We start from the raw sequence: 24,159 nt of genomic DNA on the forward strand, positions 1-24,159 counted from the left end.
TGAAATGTGGTGAAATGTGTTTTGTTGGGATTTGAGTGTAAACTAGGTTGCAGCACAGGAGGTGCAGACAGAAAGTGAAACTAAGCAGAGTGTTTTGATGCAAACTTAGAGTGTGTGACGTGCTGCAGAAATATATATATATTAGGGGTGCAACGATACACAAAATTCACGGTTCGGTTCGGTTCGATACTTTGGTGTCACGGTTCGATATTTTTTCGATACAAAAAAATGTTCAAGCATTTTTAATTTGTCATTTATTAAAATTATAAATATATATTTTAACTCAAAAGTACAGTTTTTAAATTTAACCCTAACCCTTGTGCGTGTTTTTTATTTTGACAGTGAATGCACACCTGCGGACCACTTATGTGCAGCCCTGGTTATTTAGCTCGTCATATTGCAGCCACAGAAATTATTTTGTCCATGAAACCATAAAGCTGCACTTTCTTTTTGCCTTATAGTCTGATTTGTCATAACTTTTCCGTTTTGTGGTAAGCTTTTCTTTGGCTGTCACTTCTTCACCCTGACCTGTCTTATTTGGCTCAGCAGAACTGAAATGCTTTTACACACGCACTCACATAATTTCAGCGATTCTCTGCGCGATCAACCTCTCACATGTGTAAGCTGCGGGAGATTTCACTTGTCATGTTTGCATAGTAAGCTAACGATTAATAAGACGATGTCAGAGGAATTGGTGCACAAATTATCATCACTCACAGATCAGTGCTGTCGCTCTCTATACACAGTTCACGTGATTGCAAAGTGAAAGCAAAAAACAAGCGCAAATTCAAACGCGACTTCAATATGTCACATATTGACAGTGGCTCACCGATGCCAATGACATAATTACCCAGCTACATTTCTGAAAGAATGCAAAAGCATTGACATATATTTTTCCTACAATAGCCCGACGGGCAGGGAAGAGATAGATTTTGGTAGCCCGACTGAAAAAAATCGCTAGCTCCGGGACGTCGGGCTAGCGATATTGCAAGCCCTGTATCTGATTGAGGAATCACTCATCTTTGGAAAAGAGAGTTTATTACAGAGAAATGGCTCTTTCCAAAATAAAAGCTATACTATCCGCTTCTTCTGGGCTATATTCTCAGCAGCATAAGGAGAATCATGTGCTAACAGCTGTCTAAATGACTCGGCTAAAGTTAGTAGCATGCTTGTTGTTTTTTGTCTGCTTCCACTTGTCTTTGCACTAGGATGATGTCGGCGTAAATGTGCAGTCATATTCGTTGTGTTCCCACTAGTGCTTTCAGGTTAATCTCGTTGAAATGACCTTAGCGCCACAACACGGCAAATCTCCGTTAACGAGCTACCGCCGATCGCTCCGTGCATGGGGCTAGACGGCCAACACGTTAACGAGCTAACTGCGCTAACACACTAGTTCACACCAATGTAATTGAGCATTGCATGGCACATCCAACATACTGTTTTACTTTAGTCCATGACTCGCTTACCTTCAGGGTCATACGTCACATGAAAACCAAAATAATTCCAAACGCCAGATCTGAATGAGAGTGGGGGAGGTCCATGTTAAAAGGAGAGCTTAACTTCTGTCTCGCTAGCTTGCCCTGCGCTCTTCCTTCTGACTATGCTGTCTGTGTTGAGCGCTCAGTGGATCTGCGCTGGACAGTGCAGCCTAGGCGGAGTAGTCGAACACAGATTCACTGAGCGCTCAACACAGACAGCATCGTCAGAAGGAAAATTGATAAAATAAATTACAAATGTTGTATTGTTCGATACATATGCGTACCGAACCGAAAGCACTGTATCGAACGGTTCAATATCGATACGAATATCGTTGCACCCCTAATATATATATATATATATATATATATATATATGACCATGTTGGCTGCTGCTGCTTTCAGACCTGAGCGTGTGTTCAGGTCTCCGTTCCCGGGAATGTAAAATAAAGATCATGTTTTGAGCTTTGACCACCCTGGGTCCAGTCTTTCTCTGCCGCCAAAAGAATTCAAATAACAAAATTTAATAGTTTTAAATGATTTCTGTTGTCTTAAAACATGATGTGGGTCTGTTTTGTTGCATGATGAGAAAAAGAAACCTGTCTTTTTTATGTTGCATCAAACTTTTTTTATTGTATTTCATCAGTTTGTCATTTTGACCAAAGGTATGTGTAAAATTAAATGTATCCTAGAATTATTAAGATATATAAAACTTATAATGTATATTTCTTATTTTCTGTTAACTTATTTACACATTACTTAAAAGTTATGTCGCTATAATCATTTTTTGTATTTTCTCTGTAAGAAAACGACTTGCTAACCCTTTATTCCAGTGTACCTACTGTTAAGTATTTGTGCATAAATATATTTAAAATGCCAATTCAAAGAGAATTGAAATATCATATAATTACAGTGGAATTGCAGCATTTATCACAGGACCACACTCCGAATCCCCCTGTAACTGTATTGTCATGTGACATGTGCAGTGTAATAGGGCAGCCTTTTGCGGCTGGATTTATTATGAGGCAGACCAAGACAAGTATAGTTGAACAAGGTATTTATTTACCATACAGCTCACAAACATTGCATCTAATAACAACTGACAGTCTTAAATACTTTCAGCTGTCACAGGTTAAAGCATTATTCTATTAACAGGTGAGTTCTCAAATCCTGACCTTCCACCACATTATATAATACATCAACTTCAATAAAAATATATATAAATACATTTTACATTTTCATATTAATAAATATTTTTCACTTTATCCTTAAACCATACCCCTTATTGTAAAAACACCAAAAAAAACCCAAGCACAAAAGCAAGGCTGGACTGGGACAAAAAATCGGCCCGGGCATTTTGACTAGAGACCGGCCCACCAGGATAAAGATTGAAAATGTGACGTCAATCAGGGGTAAAACCGCAAAGGATTCTGGGAACTTGTGGCAAGAGGTACTAGCACACGCAGGCTTTCAATTGAACTCAGTTACACAGCAATAAAAAGAAACCCAAAAAATGGCAAGAAGCTGTTGTATTATTAACTGCAATAGCCGGTCGCATGACAGCCACGGGAAGCCGACGGGTAAAGAGATCGTTTTTTTTATCGGATTACGTCGTTGAAGAGAAATTTTTTAAGCCATGTTTCCGAAGTAAGAGCCAACGGATGGTCTGGATATACCAAATATAACGTCTCAGAACACTCCAGCTCACATGTTAGTCTGCTCCAAGCATTTCCACAAAGGTCAGTCTTCTGTTGTAGTTAATGCGTCATTTTTCTTAACATAATTGGTGATATAGGTTACAAGCAAGTCTGGCGCTGAACAGAAATTGTCGCGCTATGCTCCTTTATTTATTGTGCATAAATAGTGAATTGTCCTGACACAATATTGTGTTTCGCTTCTGTTATTATGGTACATTGACAAAAACATATACTTTTATTCACAGGGTAAAACAGTTGTTTTGTATCACTAATTGTCCAGTGCGATTACAACATACAATATTATTGTCACTGCTACATTTCTGTAATGCTACCAGAAATTATTTCCACTACTAATTAATTACCGTTGAGCTCAAAGGTTATATTAATAAACGGTTAACGAGTGTGTATTTATGAGGACGATTTGTGAGACTGGTAAACTTACCTTTGTTCGTACGATGGTCTTTCGTTCTACACGGTGCATTTCAAGGTCCTGTACCCATCCGTCGGTAAACTGTACCTGGGCTTGTTGCAGTGACCTGAAGTTACTAAACTTCATGAGTGTATGCACTCACTCCAAGAACCGTATAATTATAAATCTGAGCGTGGTGAAAGTTGGGCAGCACGCTAACGTCTTTTGTCCACTCTGTGTGCTCGTAAGGGTCTGACCCTTTCACTCCTTTGATTTTTTCCTCGTATCTTTTCTTTGACTTTTCGTCGAGTCTGTCTTTGTACGGACCAGCATTGTTCTCCTTCGTTTTGTACATTCCTTTTTTGTGCGGCAAAGAAAAAACAAGAAGGTTTGGAACCAGAGAATGAACGTTTTGCGGTGCTGCAAATGCTTGCATTTGATGCGGTACTTGGATTGTTTTGCCACGAGTTCCAGGCATGCAATGCGCGAAAATCACATGATTGCTAAACAAGGGGGAGGGTGCATCCGGCTTCCTCGGCTGTAATTGGTCCAGCCCAGAGTCGATCATGACCATTGGCCAATCCAACACCTTTCATTATATATACCCTTCCTAAAAAAAATAAAAATAAAATAAAATCCATCGGCCCATAAAAACAAAAATTCGCCAGCAAATGCCCGGTATGCCCGATGGCCAGTCCAGCTATGCACAAAAGATTTCCCACGCTCCTTTAACCCATGGCCTCTCCTGGAACCTTTAAATGTTTCTGGACCACCAGGAAAACATTTGCCCAAACACCCTGGAGTGAACACGGGAAAGAAAGGTGAGTAATAACATCTTACGGTCACTTCTTTGCACCACCTTTATTTCTAGACTTTCACACACACTATCATTAGTTATCCTTACTGGTAAACTTTATTTGCTCTCAATCACAAACTGTCTTCTTCACAGACAACCACCACATTTATTGATGAGGAGTAGGACCTGTAACAAAGGCTACCAACTGATTTTTAAATACACAAATACTCAATGAAAAATCCAACTTGTGTGCAAATATTCTTCCTGTGCTAGGCTTAAAGTGCGATGCTGAATAAAGAGCTAGACAAGGTTCTTTTAATAAAGCGAAAGGTGCTCCTAAAGTGATATAGAAATTATAATATAAGTGGTAGTAAGGGAGGCCTCTCTATTACATGCAGTAAAGCCCACTATTAGAGTACATCGTCTGGACCATTTCTCACCGCAAATGCACCACAGTGGCTTCACCAAATCAAATCAAATCACTTTTATTGTCACATCACATGTGCAGGTACATTGGTACAGCACATGCGAGTGAAATTCTTGTGTGCGAGCTTCACAAGCAACAGAGTTGTGCAAAATACAATAACATAAACAGGCAAAATATATGAATGGCTAAATCTGAAACTAATAAATATATGTACAATATATAATAGTATATGCAAAAAAAAAATTTCTGGATGTGTATACTAAATGTTTTTCTACGTGTGTGTGTGTGTGTGTATAAACATTTTACAAATTAAATAGAGTCAACAATAAATAAAATATATAAAAATATACAGAGTACACATTTTGTACATGACGATATACCATTGTTGAGCCAGTGGTTAGCATTCTGCCTGTGTTCGGTGTGTTTGCTTTTGCCTTCCATATCCTGTTAGTCTGTATTACTTGCAGCAGCATTCCCTCCTATTGTTATCATGTGTGTATTTAAGTCCTGTGTCCTCCTCTGCTCATTCTTGTGTAATGTCCGTTAGCGCTGTTTCCCTGCATTCCACCTTTATCCTTCCGGTTCTAGTGTTTTATTGTTGTTGGGGTTTTTTTTTTTTTAGTATTGTTGTATTTTGTTTGAGTATTTTTTCTACAGCAATAAAGGTGGCTCTTTGAGTTTATTACCCTGTCTGTGACTCCTGTGTCCTGCCTCCCACTTAGTACCATCATGGCAATACTAACTCAAGACAACTGTATTCTGATGTGATGTCGTCTCTTAATAAACATTATTGTAACACTGGTGGTGCAACACTAGACCTGTTAGTGCTACTTCTTGCCTTCTTTGCATGTAGTGCGGGCAATATAGTTACCTTTAACCACAGTACGAGGACAGAAGGGAAATATGGACCAGATCAGACAGGTTCTAGATTCGTAGGAGCCAAGGGTGTATGACAACAGAGGACTTGTACACAGTAGGTGTAGAAAACACAATTGCATTTATTAGCAATTATTAAAGTTGTGCACATTTAACAAAAGTAGAGAGCTCTTCTTGAAAACAAAAAAATAAAATAAACCCCACAAATGGTCGACCCAAGGATATATTGTCTTTTGTGTCTTTTTTAAAGTCAATTTCAGTCTTTCAATGTTCAATAGTCACTCAGTGTGTGTGTAACCAGTCGGGTTACAATCTACCAGTTCATCCGGCTCTTTGGGCTGGGCTCGCCATCCAGTACTGGAAAAGGGATCCTCGATTCTTCTCAGGTCCTCAAAACCAATCCAATCCAAATAAGCAAAGGGAAAAAACCTGACCTGGGGACCAGGCCAGAACACAGTAGTTCAACATTTAAGCTATCATGCCTGTAACTTATTATGACTACTGGTTGCTTGTAGTGCTTCTAAATTTCTTTCAAAATATTCTATGTTGTACAACAAATTATTCTCATTTCAAAGGGAAAAAGTGCATAGGAAACACATTTAAAATAATACAAAATAGCTCAGCAGTGCATTAAAAATACACATTGGCTTGAGACCTATCAAGTTTCAGCTAAGTAAAGTGCAGGTGAAGGCACTTAATTTCACATTGTTAATACTTAATTGTGCAGAACTATAATTAGCACCATGAGAAAAGGGAACATGTGCTAACATAACAACTTCGCACAAAACCATACATTATACATCAATACCACAGTAATGTGACATAAACCTTTAAAGAACATCTCGTATAAAGTGCAGCAGACTCAGTGCTAATTGCTTTAGCCTCAGAAAAGGCACTTTCATTGCAAAATGGCTAACGGAAGTTAGCATCAGAGCTAGCGGCAAGTAGCATGCTATGCTAGCGCACGTGTACTGCCTGGGACTTACCATGCAAAGCAACAAATGCTACACGGGGCTTCACAGTGCTCACGTTGGCTCACGGCCTCTGGAATACAGTATTACTCTTATTATTCTTGCCGAAAAAAGGACTTTCTCTATCCAGCTAGCTTCTTCGCCACACGGGTAAACTGATCTTTCACCGTCTGTGTCTCTGGCGTATCTGACTGGCACATGAAAGCGCACAGGTGTCTGAGCAGCGCACAGACTGGGGGAGAGTCAGACCGGCCAATGATTGGTCGCTCAGTGGATCTGACAAACACACTCTACAGGACTAAGTCCTGCCCCCACACCATTTATACATTACATATACATATGTACATATTAATTAAACTTATGTTTACATGCTTTTTATCAGTATTTATTATAATTAACTTTGTTTTTATCAATATTTATTTATACTTTTAATCCTGTTTTTAACACTGGGTTACATTATGGAAAACCACACCAGTTTGCTGTGAGATGTAAAGCAGAAGTGATGGAAGCCCCGAACATCCACATAAATAGCACAAGTTTTTAAGGGGCTTGCATGCATGTGTGCGCAGACACTACTGGTAATGCTTGAGCAGCCTGGAAACAGTGGCCATGTTGAGCTTCAGTGTGGGTTGCTGCTAAAGCTATCATAAGATATAAGAACTGAGTTTAAAAGATAACTGTACTGTAGGTCTTTATAACGTGTGCTCCAATTATACTTTTTCACAATTTATTATCAAAACGGTTAGAATTTTAAATTAGTTTTACATGGTGCCATGGACCTCCTTTTACTGGCAGAGGGACAATAGGCTGTCACAAACAGGCAGTAAACACTTTTTTATTATGTGTGACAAAGAGTCTACTAAGGTGAAAAATTTGTTTCTTCTTCTATAATTTTCCAAGCATCTCCTTATTTGGAGATAACCCTTTTGCAAGCAACGCTACCATTACCATGAAAAATGCCTCTTGTGCTCCAGTCTAGCCTGTAGATTTAAAGACAGGGGAAGAGTGCATTAAATAAGAGCAGATTTATGGCTGAGGCCACATTGCTGTGAGGGCGTCCTCTCAATGTTTATGTTTGCCAGTGAATCCAAGAGTATTCAACTATACACTGTTGAGAGTAAAATACAAAATAGAAATATGTGTTGCTAGTGTTGAAATCTCCCAATTCTTTGAATCTTTGGGCTGAAGGAAGGACAATACTCGGTGTATTTATGCTCAATCAACAATACTTTATTTCCATACAATTCAACACTTAAGAGCATAAGGACCATCATGATGGGGAGACATGCCTGAAGAGGGTCACCGCAAATCTCGAAATGGTGACGTGTTACTCAGCTTCTTATAGCCGCTAGTGGCCCCCACCTAGTCGTAAAAGCCCAAACATTCACATTCTTTCTCCCTTACGGCGCCTAAGTTATGACCTCGGCTGTTGTTTCTCTACTCTTTGTAAAGGTGGGGGTGTGGAATGTGGTCTATCTCCCCTGTCTTAGATACAGAGTCTCCTTCTGTTTATGATTCAGCAATAAAACATGTCAAGAACACAGTATGAGACATTCACAGCAGATCAAGGATACAGAGTGATGCACACTTATCTAATAAACTAATAAGTGAATATGTTCTTTTAACTCAAAAGTATAATGAGAACTAAACTACATACACAGCACACCATCTAAACTAAATGATAATATATGACCTACAGCAGTTAACATAATTCAACTATTTTAACTACAGGTGTAAGATAACATATGATAACAGAATAATCTCACACTAGTTATGAGATATAAGCGTCTGTCAGTGCGCCCCAGGGTGGCTGTGGCTAAAATGTAGCTTGCCATCACCGGTGTGTGAATGTGTGTGTGAATGGGTGGATGACTGGATGTGTAAAGCGCTTTGGGGTAGTAGTAAAGCGCTATACAAATACAGGCCATTTACCATTTAAAAGTTGTGAGATTATTATATTATCTTATGCTATGTTATACCCCTAATTAAAGATTGTGAAATTATTTTGTAGTTTTAGTTTGCATTATTCTCCTGAAGAGGTGATAACTATTAGATTTTTTAAACTGATTTGTATTACATTAGACTGCTGATTTATTGTGAATGAATGATATTGTTTTATGATGCATTATACTGCTGAGTTATAAGAAATACTGTTTTTAGAGAGTCATGGCCAGAGGCTATAAGAGTTTGAGTAACTTTCCATCATTTTGAGATTTTGCTGTGACCCTCTTCATGCATGTCTCCCCATCCGGATGGTTTATACTCAAAGTGTTGAATTGTATTGAATAAAATAATTGTTGATTGAGCATTTATACACCGAGTATTGTCCTTCCTTCAGCCCAAAGATCAAAAGAACTGAGGATTTAACAAGGTAAAAATAAATCCCAGCAATACCCTCAACATATCCACATCCCCACAGTTGTTAGACTATGAGCTGGGGATACAGAAATCTGTGTTTGAAATCCTTGGGGATGCTGTTAAAGCAGATAGGGACCCACAGAAAGACTGACGCAAGGATCAAAGGCCAAATATCTCCACAATCATTCTCCACGGTGCTGATCTGCCAATAGGTGTCACCACACTGGAGTTCCCTTCACCATCAAGCAGCAACCAAAGGAGCTACAAGTGTATTGTCCTTACTGCTCCAACTCTGAGCACTATGTGACACAGTGAGACAACTTTTGTCAACACGCGATATTGGATCATGGATTTTCAAGATATCTGATATGCTGTGAAGATATATGAATAGCTGAATATATGAATAGCTGAAAGAGTTGCCTCTGATCCAGTCAGTTTCAGCTTGTGGTCCTGATTTTCTACTATTGTCCACATCTCATTACCCCAATAGAGCCAGTGCATGTGGTGCCACCAGTTGGACCAGCTACGAGTGGCAGGACCACCCTTTTGATGCTACCTGTCGCACATGTTGTGCGACCTTCGCATTACAAAAACATGTGAATGTTGTAAAAGCACTGTGACTGAAAAAGTGATTTGAAAGTGCAAATTTAGGGAAATTGTGTCGTAACCACATTTTGCGAGGAGTGCTGTTTCCCTGTGATTTCTTTCTATCTTTTCTTTGGGAAAAGAAAAACAGTTATAAACTCCTCTCTATAAACACTGAGCTTAACAGTGAAGTTATGTTTCTGCAGATACCTATAAACACTTTGTCACTGATGTAAGAGGACTGAAAAAAGGTGTAATAGTAAGTAAAACCAAATATGTTAATTGAGTAATTTGATTTATTCTTACATGGAAAATTATTTGCTGCCTTCTTTTTGTGAACAACATTTTCACTTCCAGGTGACTGTTGGTGTAATTTGGCGATGTATAGATAAAACTGAATTGAAACTTCTGCTGTACAGCTCACTAAGGAGTCCTCCGACAGTGTGCAATGACACAAAAGAACAACTTCAATTTCACCATAAGCCTTACTGGAGATCAGTTTGGATATGTAAATGACACTTTTGTACATTAGTCTGAGATCAGTGCTATGAGAATGACTTTAAGATCACAACTTGATTTGAGACAGAATCTTGGTCCTGGAAATAGCTCTAAGATATCAACTGAGTATGCCAAATGAGATGACAGGATCAAGGAACATCAAAGTACCACAGCAAAGAATAAATGCACATATGAAAGAGGAAGTATCACTGCTATGGAGATTTCTTGTTTTGCATACAGACTCAGGACTGCTGTTCTCCTCTTGGCATTTTCTTATATAAATATTTTTGATTTTGAACCTCAGAATTTAGCAGCACAACACTTCAATTCTTTTTTCCATCAAACATTTCATTCAGCCACTGCTCTCCCCAGGTGTGCTGGATTAGATTCAAATGCAGAGTCTTCTGTGCTGGTAAAAGAGGCTCTTTGTGAGTTCATAAATTAAAAAAAGAAAAAAAGAAAAAAGAAGAAGCTCACGTGAATGTGGAGGCCACAGAAAAGGACCGTACCAAAGAGCACTGCTAAGACAAAGTGATTCGGGCCAGTAAAGCAGTTGCAGAGCAGCTGGCCAGGACTTTTTTTTCCCTCTGGAGAGTCTGCAAAATTGCTTTGTGTGATTTCAAAAGATTTTAACATTAGCTGTGTTACTCATTGACTGAAGAGAGTCATACTTCTCCATATAATAACTCTATTGACAGTCGACAGTACATTTTTAATTGATTATTGATAAATGTTAAACAGTTTTAAATGTTATGCAATGAGTGGGGAGTGGAGTGAGCTGAGCAAAGAAATGAAATCAGTAACTAAAAAAAGGTCAGTGCCAGAAACAGTACGAAGAAGAAAGAACTGACCAGTGGCTTCATAATATTCAATGAAAGTAAGGATGAAATAAACATCTGACTAACAATACATTCTGTAAATTGGGGAAACATGGTAGATGGAAATAAGACTTGTTTTCAATAAGAGACAATAGAACATGTTTTATTTTTCTGTTCCAGTTGGTGGCGGTAATGCTCCAGAAACCTCGGTCGCAAACCGCCAGCAAACAAGAAGAAGAAGAAGAAGAAGTAGCAGCTCCCGGCGCGTTTAAACAGCAGAAGGTTCGCTTAAGGAATAAAGAGTATAACCAGAGTCATCATACGTGTTGTCTTCCAAGGGGAACTTTAGGTTTTATTTTCAAGCCGGCTATGGCAAAGATCGCGTGGCTGTGCTGAGCTTCCTTTCTGCTTCTCCTCTGGTCTCCGGCAGACCGCATTTCTGTTTCTGATGCGTGTTTGGAAAGATATACGCTCTCGTAGCTCACACAGCTTGTTCTTTCTGCAAGGTAGCCAGTAACATGCTGGGAGGTCAGATAGCCCACTGTCTCTACTAGTCCTACTCCAACTACAAAGCCCACGTGTCTCCTTCTCCGCTGGTGGATCTTTAGGTCGGGTTATTCTGAGAGGGGATCCAGAGTGAGTACATTATAACTACATTGGTTGCTTAACTCTATAACTGTTTACAGGGTTTCTCTCTCTTAGCTATTTTTTTTCGTTTGTTCCTTGTGTTTAACGTCTCGGTTTGTCTGCCTGGAGCTTCCAGCAGTTCAGGACTTAAATGTTTAATCATTTGAGTTCAGCTATTTGTTTTACTTCTTTTGAAGGTGGTGTACTGAAAGTTACGATTATATGAGATGGATAAAATACAGCATAATCCACAATTAATAACAGAATCACCAACCAGTAATACGCCTTGATGCATGCTCAATTATCCAGGTAAGTAAACCCCCAAATTTGATTGTGTTCATCTGGACGTCTTCAGTGGGAGAAACGTTTCGTCAACTTGGATGAGTGACGAAACGTTTCTCCTGCTGAAAACGTCCAGAATAAACTTTCAGGGACCAACCAGTAATGTGTCTTTAAATTGGCACTGTTCTAGTGGCAGCCTGTTGTAGCAGCTCCATGTCTACGTAATGTTCTTTAGTTTCGTTTGCGGTTCTGTCTTTTTCATTTTCTTTCTGTTTAATCTTACTATTTTGTTTTAATTATTTTGCTTTCAATAATTTTGCTTTTTATTTATATATCTCTGTATTTGTCTTAATATTGATCCATCATAAGGCTCATTTGTATGAGTGCTTGTTCTTTGTTGCATATTTGCTTCTATGACAACTCAGTTTCACTCTGCGATTAATAGAGTTTCTCTGAATCTGATTCTAATGTTGGTAGTGAATGTATGAGTAAGAATAATTCTATACAATATAGGGCTGCACGATTAATCGTTAGAAAATCGCGATCTCGATTCATACTTATGTGCGATCTCATTTCCAAATGACAACGATTTAAGAAAAAAAAAAAAAAAGACGACGACGACGATTGTACCGCATTTTGATCCGGGACGTAATCTGCATGAAAACAAGCGCTCACTCTTCCGCTCAACAAATGACAAGGGCGGAGCCTTATACCACGTGATACAGAAGCTGTGCCGTGTGATGCTAAAATTAGCAGGGAAAAACCAACGGAGAGCACGTCAGGGATGACGAGAAAGTGACAGGAGAAAATCCGTCCCGGTCAACCACCCAAAAATCAATAACGGAAACCTTCCCTATACCCGTCGAACTCCCGCAGGTACAAAGAAATTACGGAGGCTATCACTTATCACCTGACCAAAGATATGGCTCCCATCAACACTGTGCAAAACGAGGGATTTAGGAAAATGATCAACGCCCTAGACAAACACTACACTGTGCCGTCCCGCAACTATTTTTCTATTGTTGCACTACCTGCTCTATACACGCAGCGTCGAGCAACGGTGGAGATGGAATTTCAAGCAGTACAACATTTTGCGGTTTCAACTGTTACGAAGTTGATGTGCAGTTAATAAGTGCAATAAATATTTATACTGGAAAAGAAAATCGTGAGAGAATCGTGATCTCAATTCTAAGCCAAAAAATCGTGATTCTCATTTTATGCAAAATCGTGCAGCCCTAATACAATACAATGCTCTTAGGTAGTGCCGTACAATAAATCACTGAATAGAAAAATAAAGATCTGTTTGATGACACAGGCGACTGATGGGAGGAGGAGAGTCTGATGGAGGAGCAGCTCAGCCACTGCAGTGAGATCTGTTCTTCATAAAAGGTGACAAAAATAAAAATCACCACCATTAAACTACAGACATTAAGCTGCTGTTATTATGATTATTGTTAGTAATAATAACATTTATCCTGCACACACTGGCATCTTGCCAGTTTATACCAAATGTGGGACAAATCATTGCTAAAGAAAAATAATGTAAAGCAACTAGTATTCCTTAATGTTTCTAATCTTTCTTTTGTCACCGAAATACTTCAAAAACATTGCTTCTGTTTAAAAAATATATATTTGTGGTACATACCCACACTGAATGGAAAAATGAATATCTATTTGATGTCACTTTGAGTCTAAAATATAAGACATAATATATTTTACAGTTATTCATTATTGTTTTCTTTGCCAAATAATTCCTTTTATCTCGCTTCATATATTTGACGTATATAGCTATAAAGTAGAAATTAGTAAAATAAATTAGTAAAAGTAAAAACCATTAAATGAGCGTGTGTGTCCAACTTTTGAGTGGAAGCGTACCCTACCGGTCAAAAGTGGTAGAACACCCTAATTTCTGAATTTTTTTCAATTGAAAATTATGTAGCTTAGTGTTTCATTGCACTCTGAAACGAAACCATAGTATAAATAATGAGTTGGAGTTAAACAAAGAAATCATGGAATCAATTTATAGGCCTGGCAGATAAAACAGCTGAACATACCTGTTTTATTCTTTATATTCTTCAAAAAGTTCTTTCCATACAGTGGGGCAAAAAAGTATTTAGTCAGCCACCGATTGTGCAAGTTCCCCCACTTAAAATGATGACAGAGGTCAGTAATTTGCACCAGAGGTACACTTCAACTGTGAGAGACAGAATGTGAAAAAAAATATCCATGAATCCACATGGTAGGATTTGTAAAGAATTTATTCGTAAATTAGGGTGGAAAATAAGTATTTGGTCACCTCAAACAAGGAAAATCTCTGGCTCTCACAGACCTGTAACGTCTTCTGTAAGACGCTTTTCTGTCCCCCACTCGTTACCTGTATGAATGGCACCTGTTTGAACCCATCATCTGTATAAAAGACACCTGTCCACAGCCTCAAACAGTCAGACTCCAAACTCCGCCATGGCCAAGACCAAAGAGCTCTCGAAGGACACCAGGAAAAGTATTGTAGACCTGCACCAGACTGGGAAGAGTGAATCTACAATAGGCAAGCAGCTTGGTGTGAAAAAGTCAACTGTGGGAGCAATCATCAGAAAATGGAAGACATACAAGACCACTGATAATCTCCCTCGATCTGGGGCTCCACGCAAGATCTCATCCCGTGGGGTCAAAATGATCATGAGAACGGTGAGCAAAGATCCCAGAACCACACGGGGGGACCTGGTGAATGACCTGCAGAGAGCTGGGACCAAAGTAACAAAGGTCACCATCAGTAACACACTACAACGGCAGGGAATCAAATCCCGCAGTGCCAGACGTGTTCCGCTGCTGAAGCCAGTGCATGTCCAGGCCCGTCTGAAGTTTGCCAGAGAGCACATGGATGATACAGCAGAGGATTGGGAGAATGTCATGTGGTCAGATGAAACCAAAGTAGAACTTTTTGGTATAAACTCAACTCGTCGTGTTTGGAGGAAGAAGAATACTGAGTTGCATCCCAAGAACACCATACCTACTGTGAAGCATGGGGGTGGAAACATCATGCTATGGGGCTGTTTTTCTGCCAAGGGGACAGGACGACTGATCCGTGTTAAGGACAGAATGAATGGGGCCATGTATCGTGAGATTTTGAGCCAAAACCTCCTTCCATCAGTGAGAACTTTGAAGATGAAACGAGGCTGGGTCTTCCAACATGACAATGATCCAAAACACACCGCCCGGGCAACAAAGGAGTGGCTCCGTAAGAAGCATTTGAAAGTCCTGGAGTGGCCAAGCCAGTCTCCAGACCTCAACCCCATAGAAAATCTGTGGCGGGAGTTGAAAGTCCGTGTTGCTCGGCGACAGCCCCAAAACATCACTGCTCTCGAGAAGATCTGCATGGAGGAATGGGCCAAAATACCAGCTACTGTGTGTGCAAACCTGGTAAAGACCTATAGTAAACGTTTGACCTCTGTTATTGCCAACAAAGGTTATGTTACAAAGTATTGAGTTGTATTTTTGTTATTGACCAAATACTTATTTTCCACCCTGATTTACGAATAAATTCTTTACAAATCCTACCATGTGGATTCATGGATTTTTTTTTCACATTCTGTCTCTCACAGTTGAAGTGTACCTCTGGTGCAAATTACTGACCTCTGTCATCATTTTAGGTGGGGGAACTTGCACAATCGGTGGCTGACTAAATACTTTTTTGCCCCACTGTATGTGCTGCACAAGTTCTGCGTGATGAACCAAAGATTTCAAATTTTGATTCATTATACCTTCCAGTCTTCCGTAGTTCAATGGCAGTGTTTCATGGCTCAGGGAAACCTCTTATACTGATTCTTCTTATTCTGATGTCTCAGCATTGGCTTTCTTGCTGCAACTCATCCTATCAAACCTGCAGCTTGAAGTCTTCTATTCACTGTTGCAACTGACACTTGATTACTATGACCACTATTTATGTGCTTGAAGCTTTTGTCCTGTGACTCAGCTGTTACACAACCTGTCAACTCTCAGAAACCTGTCCTGGTATTCAGTTGTGGCTTTGGGTCTGCCAGACCTCTTCCTGTCAGAGTTGTCCCAGTTTCTGAGGGCTTTTGAATGGTGAAGGAAAATGTATTCATTGACCCCTTGACTTTCTTTGCTATTTCTCTCTTCTAGAGTTAACTGCCTTGTTCCTCACCTTTTTTGTGGCAAAACATCACTTTCTGCAGTACAATAATGTTCAACTGATGCTCATAAGGATATCTTACCACAGTGTGTTCCAACACTGCTTTTATGCAGACAGAGCAGTTTGTAAGTAATTCAGAAAGGTTGGAACACTTGTAGGAGTTAGTCGCACCAGGTTTCAAGGCTTGATGATGGGTGGTTTGAAAAAATAAATTTCCCTGATTGAAATGTATTGTAGTTTGAATAACACAATAATGATTAAAGAGCAGGCAAACAGATTCCGCCAAAATATTTAAATATAACGCGCTGACCTGCCGTCTGGTGCTGAAAGTCGACATCTCACAGATTCTGAAACTACAGGTTGTATCACTGTCTGACTAAATTCACTGAACCAGAAGCAAAAGAGCATCAAAATTATGCTTCATGTTTGATAAATATTGTCATGAACTCCCTCTTGCATTTGCTGTCTTGCTTCCACCACTAATCACACTTGCTCTACAGCTCTCTCAGTGTAGTTCAAGACTAGTTTGCCATTATAAAAAAAATCAGTTTTTTGCATTATTTGCTTGCTTATCATGCATCAGTCTACCGATGTGTACAGTGTTGCTGCCCATTGTTTTTGTTTGTTTGTTTTTTTTAAAGTGCCATCTGACCAGAAAGCTTAATTTCTGCTCATTTCTACTGAAGAAATGTAAACTTTTACAAACGATGCCAAATTGTAAAATGCGTAGCCATTTCTCTAATAAAACCTCTTCAACATTGCTCTACTTTAGTTCAGCAGCATCAGGTAATGTTCATATGTCGATTCGTGGTTTTCTTCCTTTTTGGATTTACTGGAGAATATTTTCAGGGGGTTATCTGCTATAAAAGCCAGGACTTTTTTTTACAGAGACCTAAATATAGCACAGGGGTTAAAACATAGCACCAAAAAAAGAGATGACCAAAATATTGCACAGAACAAGGAAAGACTAAGATATTGCACATGGGATGGCAGCAACATAGTCAATGAACAGCAGCAAGAGAGTTATTGTATGGAAGAAGTCTGTTCACATTCTTAGTTTGCATTAAAAGTTCTGACAGCCCACGGGAAGAAGGTGGTTTTTAGTCTATTGGTTTTGCAACTGGTGGAGCACCTGATGGATCTTGACTATAAGATAACAGACCTCAAAATAACAATATATACAAATGGTAAATGAATTCAGTCCTAGCCACTTTGTCACACACTGCTAGAATAATAGAAGGTTTTTTTTTTAATGGGGTTGCACACAAACGCAAAGCAGACGTTGATGCATTGCCAAATATGCTTCCAAACCAACTTCCTTCCAAGCCAATGACTAGAAAATGATCACTAACTACTCCTGAAATGTTGGAGGTTTTAGCTCTTCATACAGTAAAGTTACAGGAGAAAAAATGTTCTTTGTTTGTTAAAATAATCCCGTCCGGTACCTCGTGAGAACAATAAATATATAATTTTCAGTTGTAACCCTCAAACTGAATGGTAATGTAATCCACTCATTTTTTGCTTCATCACAAAACTCAAACATTACTACTTCCACGTCTAATCGTTTGTAATGGAGGCAGAGCAAACTGGATCCGCAGTCCGTGCCTGATAGGTTTCTAGCTTAAACCTATTCGCTGGAACGTTCAAGAGAATATACTACACAGCAAAAGCAAGACACGAGTAGGCAAAGTTCTTTGTGTTACCTGCCTGGAGCCAAGTGTCGTTCCACCGACTTGACCTCCGTCAGACTCTCAGCCAGTTTCCCAATAGCACTCCTTTTATTGTGGTTGGATGAATATGCATAGGTTCATTAACATATGACGTTTCATATAGGTATACATGTGGACAAAGAATACCTTGTGTGTGGGGGGGGGTCAAGATGTGACCCTGTGAAGACTCCCCAAAGCTGGTGCCAGGAGTCTGGCGGTCCATCTAAACAAAAGGCTCTTATACTTAACCAGATACAGAGTAGGTGTCCTTCTATACCATAAATCAGTAAGAGCAGATATGACCTCTCTCCTGACCTTAAGTTGTATGTGCATGCCAGAGTGCTCTGGGAGGCACACAGAAAGATCAAACCTCTACCAACATGACATTGATTATGAGTAGATACTTCTAAGCATAAATGACAATCAACAATACAAATCTAACAGTGCCCAGTGAATGCTCACAATGCAGGGGGCACAAATTTAGTTGGTGATACCTACCTTGTCACAGGATCAGTGCTGTGCCAATTTGGTGCAATCATGGACAAACAGTATCCCACAGTTGTTTGTGTTTTTAAACCCATCTTGCACAGAGACAATTTTTGAAAAATGTATTGATAGCAGTGTTGAATATTCTTACACGGTGTAAAAAAAAAAAAGAAGAAAAAAAACTATATTTATTTATTTATTTATTTATGTAGGTTTTGTTGTTCCATAACTGCGTGTCACTATTTTGATTCTTTGTCATCATAGGCAAAAGAAGGAAAAGCAAGCCAAAACCTCTGCACACCGATGACCTAAAAATAACCCACCCAAGGCCAACAAGTACAGATAAACCAGTTGTGATCCCTGTGGAAAAGACTTACCACTATGAAGCAAGCCAGAAGACACCAGCGCACCGATAGTGGGGACAGAAGCTTTAGATGTGATCGTTGTGGAAAGTCTTTTACTCATAATAGCAGCTTAAAAAGACATCAGCTCATCCATGCTGAAGTTAAACCCTTTAGCTGTGATCGGTGTGAAAAGTCTTTTTCTCAGCATCACAGTTTAAAAAAACATCAGCTCATCCACACTGGATTTAAACCATTCAGCTGTGAACAGTGTGGAAAGGCTTTCACTTCCAAAAGTAACTTAAAAGGACATCAGCTCATCCACACTGGAGTTAAACCATTCAGCTGCGAACAGTGTGGAAAGTCTTTCACTTCCAAAAGTAACTTAAAAGGACATCAGCTCATCCACACTGGATTTAAACCATTCAGCTGTGAACAGTGTGGGAAGGCTTTTACTCAGGATGGAAGCTTAAAAAAACATCAGCTTATCCACTCTGGTGTTAAACCATTTAGCTGTAATCAGTGTGGAAAGGCTTTTACTCACAAAAGGAACTTTAAAGAACATCAGTTTATCCATGCTGGGGTTAAACCGTTCAGCTGTGATCAGTGTGGAAAGTCTTTTACTCGCAAAAGTCACTTAAAAGGACATCAGCTCCTCCATGCTGGAGTTAAACCTTTTAGGTGTGATCAGTGTGGAAACTGTTTTACTCACAAAAGTCATTTAAAAGAACATCAGCTCATCCATGCTGGAGTAAAACCTTTTAGGTGTGATCAGTGTGGAAACTGTTTTACTCACAAAAGTCACTTGAAACAACATCAGCTCATCCATGCTGGAATTAAACCATTCAGCTGCAATCAGTGTGGAAAGGCTTTTAATCGCAATAGTCACTTAAAACAACATCTGCTCATCCATGCTGGAGTTAAAGCATTCACCTGTGATCAGTGTGGAAAGGCTTTTACTCATAGAAGTCACTTAAAAGATCATCAGCTAATCCATGCTGGAGTTAAATCATTTGTCTGTGGCCAGTGTGGAAAGTCTTTTACTCATATTAGTAATTTAAGAAAACATCAACTCATCCACACTGGAGTTAAATCTTTTGTCTGTGGCCAGTGTGGAAAATCTTTTACTCATATTAGTAATTTAAGAAAACATCAAGTCATCCACACTGGAGTCAAATAATTGTTTTGTGATCACTGTGGAGGCTTTTACTTATATAGACACATTTAAAAAGCACCAGATCATTCACACTGGAATTAAAGCATTTGTGGTCAGTGTGGAAAGTCTAGTTTAATCATCTAAAAAAATAAAGATATCAACCATCTTAAAATTAAAACACTGAAACGTGAATGGGGTGGAAAGTTTTATATCCATAACACAAACTTGTTCAACTGACAAAGTGTCCCTCTGTAACAAAACTGGCAGACCGTCGTGACAGTACTCTGACAGAGTTCTTTTGGACAGAGTGAGAAACACAGCTGATCTGAACAAATCTTCTGTATGCCTGGTCAAACTTAAAAACTTGATCAGGCCTGACAGAATTCAGCTTTAATCTCCTGTTCAATGCTACTGCGAGAAAGTCCGTTATATCAGTTAAGACCTTCTACATGCTCTCTGGTGAAAGCGAGTGTGGATAAACTTTGACAGCATTGAGCAAGCTAAGTATTAGAAAGACTTAGGACTATGTAAAATGAGCAAGTAAATGGAAAGAGATTCACAGATGTGATGTTTGCTTTGAGGGTTTGATGGAGACTGTCAGATCTTCACTATGTCTTTGTGGATCTGGTGGTGCAGGACATGAAAACAGAATGGTGAAATGTGTGGTAACAGATTGATTGAAGGTGGGGGTGGGATTACATCAATTCTGAGCCCCTTCTTGCTTCCAGTTGTGATGGACAGGCTGACATGCAAGATAAGTTAACAGTCTCTTTGGATTATCATGTTTGCAGATGACATTGTTATCAATAACCCACTGATCAAAGACCACTGATCAAGGTTTTGGTCAGTGGTTGTTGGTCAATGGTAGGGCTGCACGATTAACACTTAGAGTCCCCCGAGAGCAGCAGTGCCCAGCCTTCTACCTTTCTACCTTTAAAACCCGCCTTCCAGCCAAATGGCTGGTAGGCTTTTAGCTAGGCTTTAGCTTCAGCCAAGTGGAAGCTAAATTGTCTAGTCATTCATATGTAAATTAGGTTGTTATCTGGGAATTCTGGAGGGGAGTGGGGGTGTGTGAATGAGGGGGTGGGGGAGCTGCTAAAAGCTGTGAACTTCCTTTTGTGTTCGTCTTGATGCATTCTCAATCATCCAGGGAAATAAATCTCCAAAAGTCACCAACTCGGAGTGTTTCAGTTTGCCATCTTAGGGAGAAATCAACACACATGGGTGTATGTCCTTTGTTGCTGAGATTTATTGATAAAAACAGTACAAAAAACCAACCATTTGTACACATATTTACAAATAATAATAAAAAGTGAGTGAGTACATTTCAACATTTTCAGCAATCACTCACAATTCTGGCACCGAACCGAAAGGACTGTATCGAACGGTTCAATATCGATACGAATATCGTTGCACCCCTACAATATATATTTATGTGTGTGTGTGTGTGTGTGTATGTATGTATGTATGTATTGTGGAGCAGGGAAATTATTTTACTGCTATTGGTAAATAATCATCATTACCATTGCATTAATAATATAATCTGCAGCATTGATATTGTATTCAGAGGTTTAAACAGTGTGTGTTTTAGAAAGAATAAGTTGCAGGCTGACAGGAAGTTGCAGAGAGTTTGCAGAAGTGAAAGCAGAGTCTAAGTTATTCTGAGGAGCTGGTTAGACGAGGCTATTTGAATTACTAGGTTATTCAAATTGTCTGTTATACTTTTATATTCTTTTACTAAGCTTTTAGTAGAGGTTCTTGATTAAAACATTTATTCAACATAGTACATGTAGTTTCAGTTAGGTTATTACACATAAGGATGAGCCTCTGGTCTGGTAAAAGGTCAGAAGTGCAACGAGTGAATTGAGAGAGCATTTGAGGACGACACACACACACACACACACTCAGTTAGAGAGAATCATTTATAGGTGGAAGTTTAATCATGTTTTGCTTGGGGTTGCAAAAAGAGCAGTTTGTCGCAGAACTGCTGCTGAGGTGTCAAGATGACAAGCGAGCATCTGGCAGTGACAGGAAGTACCGGCCATGAAGATAAAAGACAACGTTCTTTTAAACTGTGTTAAAAGTCATTGTGGTTTTGATTTGATGTATGTATGTATTCTGTCTGTGACGTATGAAGGGGCGTCATTAATTCAAACCCTGATGCTATAAAAATCTGTGTATGCTTTGATTAAGTCGAAGATCAATTGCTGTCTGCAGTGATCTTCCCACGCGTGTATTAAAATCATCGTTTGACTTCACCCGGCCGGATCAGTGTGGTTATTCTTCGATCATCTCTTGTACCCTTCCTCAATTATGTGAACCTTAACAGTAGGGATGGGTATCGTTTAGGTTTTATCCGATACCGGTGCCAAATCGGTACTTTTGAAACGGTGCCGGTGCTCAAACGGTGCTCAAACCGGTGCTTAAAGAATGGAGAACACAAAATTGGTCCAAAAACCTCTCATGTTCAGCACTTTGGCGCCATTGGGAAGACAAAACTCCCTTTTTAACAGGAAGAAACCTCCGGCAGAACCAGGCTCAGGGAGGGGCGGCCATCTGCTGTGATGCTGCTACCATTAAAGTATCTGAATTTTATTATTTATTATTATAACTTGTATTCTCCTTTTACTTTATCCCATATCCCAGTGTGTGAATGTGTGTGTGAATGGGTGGATGACTGGATATGTAAAGCGCTTTGGGGTCCTTAGGGACTAGTAAAGCGCTATATAAATACAGGCCATTTACCATAGTTTCCACTGAGCTTTGATCCATGGACTTTGAAGATTGCTTGTATTGGTAGGTCTTTAATTATTGAGAGCTTGTTGTCCTTCCATCTAGCGTGGAATTTTGATTCTCAGAAATAAACAAGAGGCTTGATTTGAGCCGCATAGGAAGGCTAAGGTTTGGTAAGGCTCAACATCCCTCTTCTTTAGGAAGTGGTAATGTTTTATATTTAATCCTAGCTCTCCTGCCTTGCCAAATAAATTTGGAAATGATTTTGTCAATTACTGAAAATTCTTTCTGGCTGATTTCCACTGGGTTGCCTGGAACAAATACAGATACCGCACAAGTATGTTCATTTCCACACAATCAATTCTGTGGCTCAGATTGAGAAAGAAAGTTGAAAGTAGTCCCGGATAATGCATTACTTTAAATGGTGAGAATCGTGAGGGATGGCTTCTATGAGGAAAGGCAGCCCAGAGACTTTACCAGCAGCACACATCGCTGTGTGCCTCAACTTTTGGTCATTTACTGTCAGAGATTTACAGTTAACAAACAGTCAGGTGAATAAACAACAATGAGACACTTGTGTAGGTTAACGTGCTGCACGGGTGAAAAGCTCAGAGCAAATCACACCGAACTGAAGTATTCGTTTATTTTTATAGGTTACATCGTCAATATGCAAATATAATCACATTTCCTGTCACGCAGGTCCTGATGTCTGTCTGCATGCAAGCTGTGTGTGTGTGTGTGTGTGTGTGTGTGTGTGTGTCACAGAGTATGTGTGTTGCAGGTCAATTTCTAAGAATAATATAATGCAAGTCAACTTCTGCGGATATGTATTTCTGTGCTGGGGCCCGTTCTTCGTACGTCGCTTACTACATCCAAGATCAAATGACACATCCAAGATCAAATCATCGCGCTAACCGTGAGCTCGCTAATCCGGTTCCCCGAACACACCTGCTGTTGACGATTAGTACAGCTGGACGCAGTAATGTGACATCACTGGGTGTCGTAAAAGGGGCCACGCATCGATAGTAGAAACATTGATCGGCAACCCTCTGATTGGTCGGCGAAAATGTCGACGGAGCGCGCTCGGCTCGGTATTTTTCGGCAGCAGAGCAAGAACTCTTGAGTGAGGGATTTCAGGAGTTTCAGAGTTTAATCAGAACGCAAGGGAACACTGCAAAGGCTGCAAAAGCAAGGAGCGAGGGCTGGCAGAAAGTTGCTGACAAATTAAACTCGTAAGTAATTTAATAATAACAATAATAATGGAGTGGATTGATATAGCGCTTTTCAAGGCACCCAAAGCGCTTTACAATGCCACTATTCAGTCACTCTCACATTCACACACTGGTGGAGGCAGCTACAGTTGTAGCCACAGCTGCCCTGGGGCAGACTGACAGAAGCCAGGCTGCCATATCGCGCCATCGGCCCCTCTGGCCAACACCAGTAGGCGGTAGGGTAGATTTATTATATTACACTATATTATCCAATATTATATTACATTATATTATAATATGTTATATTTTATCCTCTTTCACATTAGAGCCACGACAGGACCCACTAGAACATGGGAACAGGTAAAAGTGAAATATAAGAATATCCTACAGAATGGTAATATTTATCACTTATATTGCTTTTAGTCTCTTGGAAAGAGACCCTGGAATAATCTGTTTGTTTATAACAGCAACCAAGAAAAGGGCAGAGGAAAAAAAGACAGGTGGTGGTCCTGCACCCCCTCGTCAACAAGTTGGTTAAGTGAATAATACCCTCA

General features: G+C 39.6%; 1 protein-coding gene and 1 long non-coding RNA gene across 4 annotated transcripts; one reads left to right on the forward strand and one right to left on the reverse strand.

The window, feature by feature from the left end:
• Window positions 1–2,528: 2,528 nt before the first annotated feature.
• On the reverse strand, window positions 2,529–6,890 carry LOC308389534. Of its 2 annotated transcripts, XR_013970295.1 has the most exons (3): window positions 6,667–6,884; window positions 5,676–6,114; window positions 2,529–4,378 (listed from the first exon to the last, which is right to left on the reverse strand). It is a non-coding gene; the product is annotated as an uncharacterized lncRNA (long non-coding RNA). The 2 variants fall into 2 exon arrangements; XR_013970296.1 differs by lacking the exon at window positions 2,529–4,378 and having other exon boundaries at window positions 5,785–6,114; window positions 6,667–6,890.
• A 4,264-nt stretch (window positions 6,891–11,154) lies between these two features.
• LOC308409632 (uncharacterized protein) lies at window positions 11,155–21,919 on the forward strand. 2 transcript variants are annotated; one of them, XM_080902526.1, is made up of 3 exons: window positions 11,155–11,546; window positions 13,135–13,208; window positions 18,429–21,919. In XM_080902526.1, the coding sequence occupies exon 3, from the start codon at window positions 18,546–18,548 to the stop codon at window positions 19,683–19,685; it is 1,140 nt and encodes a 379-aa protein (XP_080758652.1). In that variant the 5' UTR covers window positions 11,155–11,546; window positions 13,135–13,208; window positions 18,429–18,545; the 3' UTR covers window positions 19,686–21,919. The 2 variants fall into 2 exon arrangements, with proteins under 2 accessions (XP_080758652.1, XP_080758653.1); XM_080902527.1 differs by lacking the exon at window positions 13,135–13,208.
• The last annotated feature ends 2,240 nt before the right edge of the window (window positions 21,920–24,159 follow it).

This window comes from Rhamphochromis sp. 'chilingali', assembly GCF_963969265.1.
Source record: "Rhamphochromis sp. 'chilingali' genome assembly, chromosome: 1".
NCBI lineage: Eukaryota > Metazoa > Chordata > Actinopteri > Cichliformes > Cichlidae > Rhamphochromis > Rhamphochromis sp. 'chilingali'.